The 14,460-nt window shown below is 42.5% G+C and overlaps 1 protein-coding gene across 4 annotated transcripts in view; it reads left to right on the forward strand.

Moving 5' to 3' along the window:
* Positions 1-14,460, forward strand: part of cachd1 (cache domain containing 1) — a 160,095-nt gene that overhangs the window by 65,072 nt on the left and 80,563 nt on the right. For all 4 annotated transcript variants that reach the window (XM_048539532.2, XM_048539534.1, XM_048539535.1 and 1 more), the window contains one exon: positions 7,387-7,449. In XM_048539532.2, the coding sequence (XP_048395489.1) occupies positions 7,387-7,449 (63 nt within the window). The remainder of the gene's footprint in view (positions 1-7,386; positions 7,450-14,460) is intronic.

The raw sequence follows: 14,460 nt of genomic DNA on the forward strand, positions 1-14,460 counted from the left end.
TTTATCCAGTGACCATTTTAAATGCCCTTAAAGTTGGTGAGTCTACTACTGTTGCAGGCAGGGCATTCCACACCCTTACTGCTTTCTGAGTGAAGAACCTACCTCTGACATCTGTCCTATATCTATCACCCCTCGATTTAAAGCTATGTCACCTCGTGCTAGCCATCACCACCCAGGGAAAAAGGCTCTCATTGTCCACCCTGTCTAATCCTCTAATCATCTTGTATGACTCTATTAAGTCGCTTCTTAACCTTCTTCTCTCTAACGAAAACAGCCTCAAGTCCCTCAGCCTTTCCTCATAAGACCTTCCCTCCATACCAGGCAACATCCTGGTAGATCTCCTCTGCACCTTTTCCAATGCTTCCACATCCTTCCTATAATGAGCTACCAGAACTGTACATAATACTCAGGAGAGCTGAGATGGGCAGCCAGTTAGGTGCTGTTCAGGGCCTGCACAGGCACTGGTATTTTAGCCATGTCTGAGTGGCACCCTGCCAAGTTTGGAAGTCACCAGCTCATTTGAGGCAGCCTCCCAGCAACAGGATCATAAACATCAAAACAAGTGTGAAAGGTTGCTGAAACTGGTATTACTGCTGCAGGTCTACTCCCTTTAATCCTGATAGCCCTATTGCCTTCAGGCATTTGATGTTTGATGTTGATCAGTCCTTGTGTTCTCCTTCCTCAGCTGCACCCATTGCTTCTGGTGAGGCTTCCAGCCAGCTATCATGACATTGCCCACTGACAGGCAGTGTGTGCAAGTGGCCAGCTCTTGGAAGGTTTGACTGCTGAGCTCTCTGACCATATGGTTGGGCATATCTGCCCCTCCCCTGCCTAATGAGTTTGGGTTCTTGATGCCACATTGGAAAACTCGAGCAAAAACAAACTAAAGTTGTGCATTATCTCCCACATGGCATATGTAGGGAATACAATGTAACTTCATTCAAAAATAACTTTATTTCCTTTAATGAAAGTAAACGGAACCACAATGGGGAAACAATGTGTAGTGGTATTGTTGTTAACATAGAACATAGAACAATACAGCGCAGAACAGGCCCTTCGGCCCTCGATGTTGCGCCAACCTATGAGCTAATCTAAGCCCATCCCCCTCCACTATCCCATCATCATCCGTATGCTTATCCAAGGTCTGTTTAAATGCCCCTAATGTGGCTGAGTTAACTACATTGGCAGTCAGGGTGTTCCATGCCCTTACCACTCTCCGAGTAAAGAACCTGCCTCTGACATCTGTCTTAAATCTATCACCCCTCAATTTGTAGCTATGCCCCCTCGTACAAGCTGATGTCATCATCCTCGGAAAAAGACTCTCACTGTCCACCCTATCTAATCCTCTGATCATCTTCTGTGTTTCTATTAAATCCCCTCTTAGCCGCCTTCTCTCCAAAAGTTGTTGGACTGTTAATTTGGAAAGGCAGCTAATGTTCTGGAGACCTGGCCATGATTCTCACCATGGTAGATGATGAAGTTTGAATTCAATAAAAATTATCTGGAATTAGGAGCCTACTGATAACTTTGCAGCCATTGCCAATTTGGGGAGGTGATGGCCTGTTAATCCAGAGACCCAGATAATTTTCTGGGGGCCTCGGTTCAAATCCCACTGTGGCAGATGGTGAATTTGAATTAAATAAATAAGAATCTATAAATCTATTGTCGATTGTCAGGAAAAACCCACCCAGTTCACTCATGTCCTTTTGTGGAAGGAAACTGCCATCCTTACCTGGCCTGGCCTACATGTGACTCCAGACCCACAGCAATGTGGCTGACTCTGAACTGCCCTCTGGGCAATTAGGGATGCGCAATTAATGCTGCTTGGCCAGCGACACCCTCATCCTGTTAATGAACAAAAAATAAGTTGTAAAAACCCATCTGGTTCACTAACATCCTTCAAGGAAGGAAGTCTGCCAACCTCACTTGGTCTGGCCTGTATGTGACTCCACACACAGAACAATGCGGTTAACACTCAAGTACCCTCTGACATGACCTAGCAAGCTACTCAGTTGTACTAATCATTACAAAGTCTTGACAAAGTAATAAAACTGGATGGACCACCTGGCACTGACTGAGGCATTGGAAAAGGTGATGGCAGAAACAGCGCTTTTGACCCTATGAAAGTCCTCGTTACTAACACCTGGGGGCTGGTGCCAAAATTGGGAGTATGATATAGTCGTACTCATGAAACCTACCTTTACAGTGACCCTTACGTCAGCAACCCTGGGTATGTCCCATCCCGCAGACGGGAAACACTCAGCAGAAGTAACAGCACTGTGGTATACGGTCTGGAGGGGTTCCCTAACAATTTTCAACATTGACTCCAAATCCCATGAAAATTCATGGCGTTAGCTTAAACGGGGTGGCACACTGGCTCAGTGGTTAGCACTGTCCCTCGCAGCTCCAAGGATCCAGGTTTGATTCCACCTTGGGTGACTGACTGTGTAGAGTTTGCACATTCTCCCTGTGTCTGTGTGGGTTTCCTCCAGGTGCTCCGGTTTCCTCCCGCGGTCCACAGATGGGCAGGTTAGGTGGATTGGCCATGCTAAACTGCCCGTAGTGTTCAGGGATGTGTAGATTAGGTAGGTTATGGGGGGGGGGGGGGGATGGATCTGGGTGGGATGCTGTGTGGGTTGGTGTGGACTTGGGCCGAAGGGTCTGTTTTCACACTGTAGGTGCTCTATGTTCTTTGAGAAGGGAAACCTCGTTCTGGTTACCACATACCTTCTTCCCTCCACTGATGAATTATTACTCTTCCATGTTTTTGGAGGAAGGACTGCAGATGACAAGGGCATAGAATGTACTCTGGGTAGGGGAGCTGCAAGAATGGGTCTGCAGCATATGATGAGGGAACCAATAAGATGGGAAAAACATACTTGACCTCATCGTTATCAATCTGCCAGCTGCAGATACATCAGTCCATGACAGCATCTGTAAGAATAGCCACCACACAGACCTTGTGTAGACAAATTTCCACATTGTCATTGAGAATACGCTCCGACATGTCGCGTGGCACCATCACCGTGCTAAATGGGACAGACTTTTCACATATCTAGCTGCTGAAGACTGGGTATCCGTCAGGTGCTGTGGGCTATCAACAGCAGCAGAATTGTACTCCAGCACAATCTGTAACCTCATGCCCTGACATATCCCACACTGAACCATTACCATGAAGCTGGGGAAGCAACCTTTCTTAAATAATGACACATTGTTAGCTATCCTGCAGGAACTTCACCCGTGGTTGTCGGTGATACAAATATCTCCATGAGAGGCCCCACAGTTACCTCACTAGCCTTCCACAAAGTCCTAGGATACACTTTATCATTTTCTCCCTAGTTACTGTTTTGCCCTTCATGTACTTCTAGAATCTCTTTGGATTCTCCTTTACCTTTATCTGCCTAGCCTTACTTTATTACAGGATGGTGGAGGTCAGTCACCTCCAGTCCAGGGCATCAATGCAGGAGTTCCTCCGGGTAGTGTCCTGGGCTCAGCAATCTTCAGCTGCAACATCAACGACCTCCTTTCTGCCTTAAGGTCAGAACTCGGGATATTCAGTCATGATTTCACAATGTTTGGAGCAATTTGGGATTCCTCGGATACTGAAGCAGTCCATGACCAAATTCAGCAAGATTTGGACAACAGCCTGGCTTGGGTTGATAATTGGCAAGTAATATTTGTGCCACACCAATGCCAGGCAATCACTGTCTCCAATAAAGAGACAATCTAGCCACCGTGTCTTGACATTCAGTAATGTTACCTTCATTGAATCCCCCACTATCGACACGCTGGGGGTTAAAATTGTCCAGAAATTCGACTGGACTCACCAGTTAAGTACCATAACAATAGAGCAGGTCAGAGACTAGGAATACTGTGGCAAATAACTCACCTCCTGACTCCCCAAAGTCTGTCCAGCATCTACAAGGCACAAGCCAGGAGTGTGATTGAATACTCCTTATTTGCCTAGATGGTTGCAGCTGCAACAGCACTCAAAGGTTGATAGCATCCAGGACAAAGCAGGCACCACATTCACGAACATCCACTCCTTCCACCACCAATGCTAAGGAACAGCAGTGTACTATCTACAAGATGCACTGCACAAATTCGCCGACGTTCCTCGGTCAGCACCTCCCAAACCCGCACCCATTTCTACCTAGAAGGACAAGGGGAGTCGATACTTGGGAACACCACCACCTGCAAGTTCCCCTCCAAGCCACTCGCCATCCTGACTTGGAAATATATCACCTTTCCTCACTACTGCTGGATCGAATTACTGGAATTCCCTGTCCAAGAGCATTGTGGGTCAACCTACAGCCCGTAAACTGTGGTTTAAGAATACAGCTCACCACCACCTTTCTCAAGGGCAACTAGGGACGGGCAATGAATGCTGGCTAGTCAGCGGCACTCATGTTCCACGAGTTAATTAAAAAATTCTTTTTCATTGCTGTACATTTGCATTAAGCACAGAATTCTTGAAATTCAACCAAGTTAAAGTTGTTTCAGTTAGGATCCTTAGCAGTCTTCTAAAGCAGTTTTACTTCTGTAATTTTGGTTCAGAAATCACACTTAAAAACTAGGAAGTTTGGAGATTTACAGGATATCATCATTGAACAAGTTTGCAGCAGCTTTCTGATGGTCATAATTGGTCCAGTTTCATGGATCTTTCTCTATATCTTTCCAGTTTTTCTTTCTCAGCAACTTGCTTATTTTCTTTTCAGAAGCTCTTTAAATTCTAAGTCCAAAATAGTTTTCAGAGACCATTTCATGTCCTAATTACCTCGACTTTTCTTTATAGGCCTTTGGCAATCTTCAGTTTCTTCGCTGATAAATAAAAGGAACTTTACTTAATAAATCAAAGAATTCATGATTTTTAAAAAAAGTTAGATCCCTTTATAACCTTCCAGTTTCACGCAAATCTCCTCTGAAGTTTAGTCCTTCATCCCTGATATCAAAAAATGACAGTATTTTAATTGACGCTCAAATAATGATTTGTGTAAATTTAGAAACTTGGAGGAAACTTCAAAGCAGGGTCTAGTAATAATTAATGCAAATGGCAGAAGAGATGAAACTGAGAAATAATGATTATATGAGGCTTGATAGTTAAAAGCTTATTTTAGGAGGAAGGAAGGACTGATAATGAGAATTGTGGTTCATTGAGTTCATAATCAAATGACAAATTTGAAGGGTACCAGAAAATATAGAATCGGAGATTTCACTTCTGAATGCTGTGGTCAGGAACAGAATTTGTGATCCTTAACCAACAGAGAATCTATCCCTGTGAAGGCTGGGGTCAAACAAGACTGTTGTTACACCATCAGTCTTCACCATCTCCCGTGCCCCAATACTTCATTTCACAACCAGCAAACTACCGATAGGCGTAGAGATAATTTACTGAATAAGCAGAAACCTGTTCAGTTGAAGTCCCTTTTGACCCGAAGCCAAAGTCACTGCAGTCTCCGTCATTGAGCCCCAGTACGTAAATATGGACAGTTTTCCATGATTTGGGAGCCTCCTCTTAATGAAAGCAAGTGTGGGCGATGGAATGATCGTCAGCCTCTCCAGTGTGCCAGTTCAGCCTTCAGTTAACTGAGGCCAAAGGTACGACAGAACTAAAAGGTACTAAAACCTGAGACTAAGTTTGTGGTTTCCCAGGCAGCAGCTGTTCCTTAGCTTCTATACACTTCAAAGACTGGAACAGCCTACAGCTTGGGAAAGGCACTGGAAAAAGTATCAGCAGTCAAACAGCAGCCTATTGAAATTCAACAGCACTAATCACTCAAAATTAAAACCACTGAACAAGGCGAGTCATTTGGATGTCTCATGATGCATCTAAAGTAACAGCTTTACACAGAACTTAGATGTGGCAGGAGACTACCAGGAGGACAGCAAAAATGCTTTAGGGTTGTCTCCCAAGTATCCTGGAAGAGCTTAAATGCCCTCACCTATTCGTGGGAGCCTGTGGCCTGTGACTTAACTAAAATGTAGAAAACACACAACACTTCGAGAGACTTTAAGAATATGCAGAGGCAAAGTTGAGGCAGTGTAGAGAGCAAACTACCAATAGGCATGGAGATAATTTACTCAACAGGCAGGAAACTGTTCAATTAATGTCACCTTTTAATCCAAAACCAAGTGACTGCAGTCTGAGTCATTGAGCCCCACCATGTAAATATGAACAAGTCATCTACCCATGCCTTCAACAGCAACCTGCCCTTTTTATTTTATTTTCAAGAAAACCTGTTAAATAGATTTTTCGGATTGTCAGATGTAATGAAAAGATATTCAAAAAATAAGGTCATACATTGTACTGTTCCTCTTTTATTTCAAGGTGTAAAATGTGGCTCATTGGTTTAGAAGCTTTAACTTCCATGTTTGACTTTTCAAAACCCTTTTTAGCCTCCTTTTATATTAATAGCACCCGCAGAAAATTTTCTAGACTTCCTCTATAGGGTGGGGTTGGGATAAAGCAACATTTCCACTTTTTTGCCGATGACACAAAGCTGGGTGGGAGGGTGAGCGGTGAGAAGAATGTTGCAGTGTGATTTGGACAGAGTGACTGAGCAGGCACATTCGTGGCACATGAGGTTTAATGTGAATAAATGTGAGTTATCCACTTGTGTAGCAAAAGCAGGAAGGTGCATTATTATCTGAGGCAATAAACTGAGAGAAAGGAATGAGCAGCAAGACCTGGGTGTCCTTGTATGCCAATTAAGCACTGAACTGAACAGCCTGAAATTTTCAAAAAAAATTTACTTAGGTTTGTTTTAGAAAAAAAACTATTCAGAGATCTGGAGCACGTGGGACTTGAACCCAGGTCTCTTGATCTAGGGATAAGGACACTACTGCTGCATCATAATAGGGATCGTCTGAGCAGCCTGAAAAGTACCAGGTACAATTCAAAGCACATTGCAGGAAAAAAATGGGCTACTTTCTCCTCTGCGATCAGCCCAGGACTGGGGGCTGCTCAGCTAACTGCCTGCATGTTCTACTTGGTTCACAAACTTGATTGTAGTTGATATTTGTGGGGCTATACCCCAAAATGAGTCTTGACTTTCAGGCATGAAGTTAAAATTTATAAACGCAATACATAATCTGTAGGTTAGGAACTCTTGGAGTTCTGTTGTATTCAGAAGCCACAGGTTTGCACATGGAACATTGGGCCATTTAAACCCATGTCTTAAGCAATTTGCAGAAATATGAAATTGCAACTATCAATGGACTTTGAGCTAACTGTCCTTTTGAGAGCTTCAGGTCTAGAGAGTTCGAATACGTTTGTGATTACCATGACTTAAAAGGCTGCAGTTTTGACACACTCAATGGAGAAGAACTTGATTTCGTTTTGTGTGTAACTGTCCTCTAACCTGTCCTGCTCTGTTCTATTTCCAGACAATCTACAACTCATTTGTGTACACAGAAAAAATTTCCAATGGAGAATCAGAAGTCCAACAGGTGTGTTAAGATGTTTCATTCTTCTTTTCATAGCAATCAAATTTTGCTGTCAAGCATCCAGGCACAGAATAATCTTTGCAAACTTGTCGGGTTTTTTTTCATCTTGCAAGATCTTTGGCCTCTGAGCTGCATGAGTCACGTAGCTGGTGATGATTTGCAGTGGGTGCAGCTGCCTGCCAGATCCTCAGGCTTATGTAATATTCAACTTGTGATGCTTGTTAACATATAATTGAAAGCCCTGAGTGTGTATTTACTTTCTTATGTCACTGGATGCCGTGGCGTATTCTGAAGTGGGCGTGTGGTTATGGAATTCTTATTGTTGTCAAAGAATTTGTCCTGTACTCAACACTCTGCCTCGATAATCGGAGTTATGGTGTCCAGAGCACGTGGTTTCCCTCCTGCTGAGATTTGGCGGTTAATTACACTATTGATCCGATATGAATCGTACTACTTGTGAGGACCCCAAGTTTAGTTCTTGATTCATGCGCGACTAATCTCAATTGGTGTATTGTGGGAGTACGACAGATAACCAAAGCATACCTGGTCTAGAGTCAAACAACCACTCCTGACTCTTGATTCCCATGCATTGATGGAAACTTTGCTCATGCAAATGTCAGCTTAGAAATAGCGTTGACCTATCTTTATTCCCTCAATTCCAAACTTACTGACAATTACCAAGTAAACTGACTTATGAACAACAATCTAGTGACATTGTTGAAGCTAAAGCCAGCATAATGCAAGCACTTGCAGAAGGGAAGTTCAGTGAATTTCAAGGTCCTGTGGGTTGTGCTACAGAGAATGTCTGAGAAGCTTCATTGAAAGCTTGCAACTGTTTCATTTATGATGTGACTGCAACTATCTTGATAGATTTGAAACAATGGCCTTCAAAATTCAGAATGGTTAGAAGCAGGGCTGTGTGATAGCTCCCATGCGCATTATATTTACCCTAAGCTGCTCCACCAGTGACTTTTATCCATCATAAGGTGAAAAATTGGGGTGTTCACTAATTTGTTTCCCTCAAAGATTAACTGCCGTCTGGTGTGAATATTAAATGACACCTCCATGGAAAATTATTTAACTTCAGTTACTTTCATGTTAAAACGAAACTGACTACCAACGACTAGGATAACAAGGTGTTGAGCTGGATGAACACAGCAGGCCAAGCAGCATCAGAGGAGCAGGAAAGCTGATGTTTCAGGTCTGGGGTCTAGACCTGAAACATCAGCTTTCCTGCTCCTCTGATGCTGCTTGGCCTGCTGTATTCATCTAGCTCTACACCTGGTTATCTCAGATTCTCCAGCATCTGCAGTTCCTACAATCTCTGATTACCAATAACATATGTGATCTACAGGATACGGAGGTCTACAGTATTGTTGCCCACCCTGCACTAAATTAGCATATCACTGTCCCTCTCTTCAGTTCGACATACAATAGTGTTTGCCAGTCCTTGAACATTGCTAGAACAAAGCTCAAATGTCAATCCAGATATTGTCAGTCAAATATTTCACCTCAGCAAATGTTCAAAGGGGGTCTCCAGAATATGTTGAGCACTCTGATACCTTACCACCTGTCCCTCTGAAAAGATCACTGCTGATGTGGAGATCAAACACTGGATCGGCTGAGCCAGCTCAATAGCACATATGTGACAAAAGACCAGTGAAAGACCACAAAAGTCCAAGTGTGCGTAGTGTTTGTTGTCATCATGCTGCCATACTACATTGTGAGCTGGTTGTCTAACAGCAGAAAAATTAACCTAGCACTAGCATCCCACCAGTGGCATCGGCTCAATTCGATGGAAGAATCATTAAACAAATGCCAGTGCCCTCCTTGATGCTAGCTCGGTAAGTATTCAGGCCAAACATGTCTCAAGTCAACTGCAATGGTCTGAACGCAGCATCGAGATAACGAGAAAGTGTATCCCTGTCAGCTCCTGTTTTCTCCGCTGTCAAACAGCCAGCACTTCAGGGTAGGGCAAAGAAGATGCAACAAAAGCACTCTGAAGCTGTCTTTGCTGCAGCATTGACCTTAACAACCGAATGGAGCTTGCCAGCAATTGTTCAGAATGGCAACAACTTCTCCAGTGCATTTTGAGTGCCCGTACTGTTAATGATATGCATATCAGTAACAGAGTAGGAATGAAAAGTAGGCAAATCCTGCACACCTATACCCACTGTTTTCTGGGCTGCCCTTCCTATGTGTCCAAAGATAATGTGACTTGAGAAACTGTTCAGGTGCATAAAGACACACAGGGAAATGCACAGTACCAAGTAGATTCACTCTTGATTCAATGGAAAACTGACTATGATGTTGCTAATAGTGACACTTTATATCACTTCATAATGGTTTATCATGTTGGCAGTGCTGCGTATAACCATTCAATTTAAGATGTGAGATAACAAGTTGTAGAGCTGGATGAATACAACAGGCCAAGCAGCATCAGAGGAGCAGGAAGGCTGATGTTTTGGGTTGAGACCCTTCTTCAGAAAGAGGGGAGGGGAAGGGGAAATGTTAGCTTTCCTGCTCCTCTGATAGAAGGGTCTCGACCTGAAACGTCAGCTTTGCTGCTCCTCTGATGCTACTTGGCCTGCTGTATTCATCCAGCTCTACACCTTGTTGTCTCAGATTCTCCAGCATTGGCAGTTCCTACTATCTCTGTAACAATTTAAGATATGACTTTGGCATAATATTGTATAATCACCAAAGGTCTCAGTTGTTCTGAAACTTGTACTTCTGTGGAAATGTTGTCAATCTGAGATGCTGGCATAGGTGAAAAGGAGTTTGCGATATTGATGGCACTTGGAATTTGTTGGAGAAAACTCTCCTCTGACTAGCACAGAGGAAGACACTTGTGGGATGTCAATCATCGCAGGGTTGCTGAGGGTAATAACCTATGCCCAGCAATCCCAAGCTGCTCCATCAATCACTTTTATCTATCATAAGGCCAAAAATTGATTTGTTCAATGAGCCCTTCTTTTGCAACTCCACAGAAATTGAAATGGTCTATGCCCATAATCAGCAAGACCTGAACAACATTTGGGTTTGAGCTGATAGGTAAAATTTGTGCCACACAATTATTAAGGAATTCCCATATCCAGTGAAAGAGTCTAACCTCCTTCACTTTGTAATTAACAGCATTCCTATCACTGAGTCCCGTATACTTCACAGGTAAGTGTTCCAATCTCCTGAAATCAGTCCATAATGAATTGGAGTTTATTTCTACTGTTTTTCATTCTTCACCTGGTAATTTCTAAACCCAGAACTAATCTTACCTCTAGCACGAGCAAGGTGAATCTTTCTAGCTCCATTATAACTTCCAAACTCACGAATATTACCATCCAGAAGGTCAAGGAGATACACAAGTATATCAACATCTACAAATTCCCCTCCGAATCGCTCATTTAACAGTGCAGTGGGTGTATCTGCACCAAATAAACTGCTGCAGTTCAAGTAGATAGCTCATCACTACTATCTCAAAGGCAATTAGAGGTGGGCTATAAATGCTGGCCAGTCAGCAAACCCGTGAATGAATTAAATAAAAATCTTCTCGAGAGTTTAGACTTTTTGATCCCTGTATGAACTTCTCGACTGCATCCCTGTAAGCTGAAATATCAAGAAGTCCAACCTATAATGCGTCCCTCTATCCCACAGTCCAGCAGACTGCCTTATTTGTGATATTCAGATATTTTAGAAGAGCCTAAACGGAGGATGCTTGAAAGGGCAAAAGCTTCCCCTTTGTTCCTGAAATCTTGTGGTGAATCATCTTGGCAATGTGAACCAAATGGACTTTGTATTCGGGGAGAGGTGCTGCAAGTTATCCTTGAAAGCCTTACTGTCTTTTCACTTTGATCTAAATAGACAGTATAGAGTGCAGTTGTTTACAACCTGTAATTCTGTGCACATTTCTTGGACTTTGGAGACATGCAGTTAATCCACTGTTTGCACACATGATACCCACTGTTTCTAGGGCATGCATTTTGTGCCTTGCTCTTAGTTAAAGAATCTGGGCTGTCTTTAATCACTAACAATCAAATCACCCAGACAGATGTCAGAATAGGTCACATGATCCTGTTCATTTTTTAACTTAAATGAAGACACTGTTCCAAAACGTAATATTATCTTATAAACCTCGTATTTGTAACAGAATTCTACATGAAGAGCAACTTTTGTTATTGTTACCTAGTCTTTCCAAATTGACCAAAAACAGTTCCACTTTTTGGCACACGAGACAGTTCATTGCATTGTAATGGGCAGTTGGCCAGTATTTGGCTACTTGAACAGATTCCAAGAACTGGTGGATGTCCGCCAAACCTGTTTCCAAATTAAGACCAAGCACACTACTGATTCCGCCCCCCCCACCTCACTGGGAATAGAATTACATGGCTGTAACTCCACAGAAGGGAGAGATGTGGTAGTAAATATGATTAACTTGATCTGTAGCCAAATAAAGCTTGGATTTGGCAGCAGCTTGCTACTTCAGATTGTTACAATTGGGCTGCTTATATAACTGAACTTTACACTTGATATTCTTTGCAAGATGTCAAGGAGAAAGCTGCTTCAATATTTAGAAAGTTGTTAGTATTTTCTGCTGCGTTTTCTTTTGGAGCATGTATTTACTTCTTTTACTCACTGGTAAATTATTAGATTGTTCATGCCTCCTGGCCAGTCAATGAGAGACATTTTAATATAGACAGACAGGAGGCTGGAAGAACACAGTAAGCCAGGCAGCATCTGGAGGAAAGGAGAAGTCAACTTTTTGGGTAATACCTTAGATTCTACATTGGATTCTAGCATCAGCAGTTTTTTGTATCTACCAAGATCTATTCTAATGATCAGGTGACTGTGTCCTCCGACTATTGTTCCTTTTGCAATGGTGTAGCAGCCACTTTACCTGTAGGGGTTCAGATGGAATACTAAGTAGAATGGAGATTTGAAAGTGATAATGGGAACTGCAGATGCTGGAGAATCCAAGATAACAAAGTGTGGAGCTGGATGAACACAGCAGGCCAAGCAGCATCTCAGAAGCACAAAAGCTGACGTTTCGGGCCTAGACCCTTCATCAGAGAGGGGGATGGGGAGATTTTAACCCCACTGCGAAGCCTCTTCCAGGCATGCCTAACCTGAAGAAGTTATTCTAGTTCCCTCTCCCCATTCCCCTCTTGTAGGTATGTTAATGAAGAGAGTTTTCTTCAACATGTTTAACAAATTCCTCCCCCTCTAAGCCTTTAACATTATGGCAGTCCCAGTCAATGTTTGGGAAAACTAAAATGTCCTACTATTACAACCCTAATATTCTTTTATGTATCAGAGATCACTCCACATTTGCTCCTCGGTTTCTCTCTGACTATTGGGGCGCCTATACTATAGACCCATCAAGGTCAAAACAGGTCAAAACCCTTCTGAGGAAGGGTCATCGGACCGGAAATGTTAACTGTTTTCTTCTCCTCCAGATGCTGCCAGATCTGAGCTTTTCCAGCAACTTTGTTTTTGTCCCTGATTTGCAGCATCCGCAGTTCTTTTGGTTTTTAGTCCCATCAAGGTGATCATCCATCTCTTTTTTTCTGATTTCAACCCATATATTTTCACTGGATGATCCCTCAGAAATATTCACTGTAATAGAGTGGTGACACTTTCCCTTATCAAAAACGTGACTCCCCTTCCTCTCTTGTCTTCCTCTGTGTTCTTCCTGTAGCATTTAAAACTGGAAGATTGAGCTGCCATGCTGTCCATTGCACAGCCAAGTTTCTGTAATAGCTATGACACAGAGGGAAAATATTAATTCCACCCAACTCAGTGTTAGAAATCATAAAGGTTCTTGCAGATATTTCTGCAAACAAAAGTAACAGGTATTTGAACATTTTGAAATTTTACTGATTAATTTGCTATATTGCAGACATTTATTTAATTGAAGATTTATCCCCAAACAAATTAGTGTCAAATAATTTTAGAGGCACTTTCTGGTGGACAGTTTGGCAGTTAGTAATTGTGGGTTTCATAGCTTGTGGTGTAAGTTATTGCTCAGTCGGTCAAACGCTCCCTCTGAGTCAAAAGGTTGTGGGTTCAAGCCCCTCTGTAGAATTGAGCATAAAATTGGTGACGAAGCTTGAGTGCAGTACTAAAGGAGTTTAACACTGTTGGATGTGACTTGGCCAGAAGAAACCTTGGTCCAATCGGGGGCCTGTGAAAGATTCCACGATATTATTTTTGATTTAAGAGTCTTAGTCAATAATTTATCCTTCAACTAACACCACGAAAACTGATTACCTGGTCCTTATCACATGGCTCTTTGTGGAACTCGGTATGTGCAAATTGGCCTCTGTATTTCCTCCATTGCAGCAGTGACTGTGCTTGTTAAAAATAACTTTAATTGGCTGTAAAATGCTTTGTGGCGGGGGCGGGTGAGCGGGAGAGAGAATGTCCTGTGATCTTTAAAGGCATTATATAAAGATGCCATTTTTCTTTTGATTGTGTCTGTCTGTGTGGCCAGTCATATTTCTTAACTGATCTAACAGGTAAGAAGAACTGATCAATTAGCCTAAGGTTTGCAGAGCTCAGAAGCCCCATGGGAATGTAATCCTATCTTTGGGCCCACACAAGAAGCAGTCTTGATTGTATATTTACGTTCCAGGGTTAGTTTGTTCATTGAAAGCAATGCATGCTTATCTCCAGGTCATGCACTGTCTCATACTGATGCGGTTGATTGACTGGTTGCATACAGGAAGTTAGCTGGGAGAAGGCTGTGGGATGCAGGTGGAGGATATAATTAGTTAAATTTTAGAAGTTCTGGAAAGAAAACATGAATGCATTGGACCTATAGAGTGCTGGGCAGTATTTTTCTGCAGAGCTTCCAAACTTAAGTTTATAAACTGAATGCATATTTAAAGTTCTGTTATTAGAATGTGAAGCAAATAGCATTTATTGTTAGAAAACTAACTCAGTGAATTAAGGCTTGCCTCAGATATCACTAACTATTATTTAGCAACATAGTAGAACTATTGTTAAGATTTTTTTAAA

Source organism: Stegostoma tigrinum, chromosome 8 (genome assembly GCF_030684315.1).
Source record: "Stegostoma tigrinum isolate sSteTig4 chromosome 8, sSteTig4.hap1, whole genome shotgun sequence".
In the NCBI taxonomy this organism is placed as follows: Eukaryota; Metazoa; Chordata; class Chondrichthyes; order Orectolobiformes; family Stegostomatidae; genus Stegostoma; species Stegostoma tigrinum.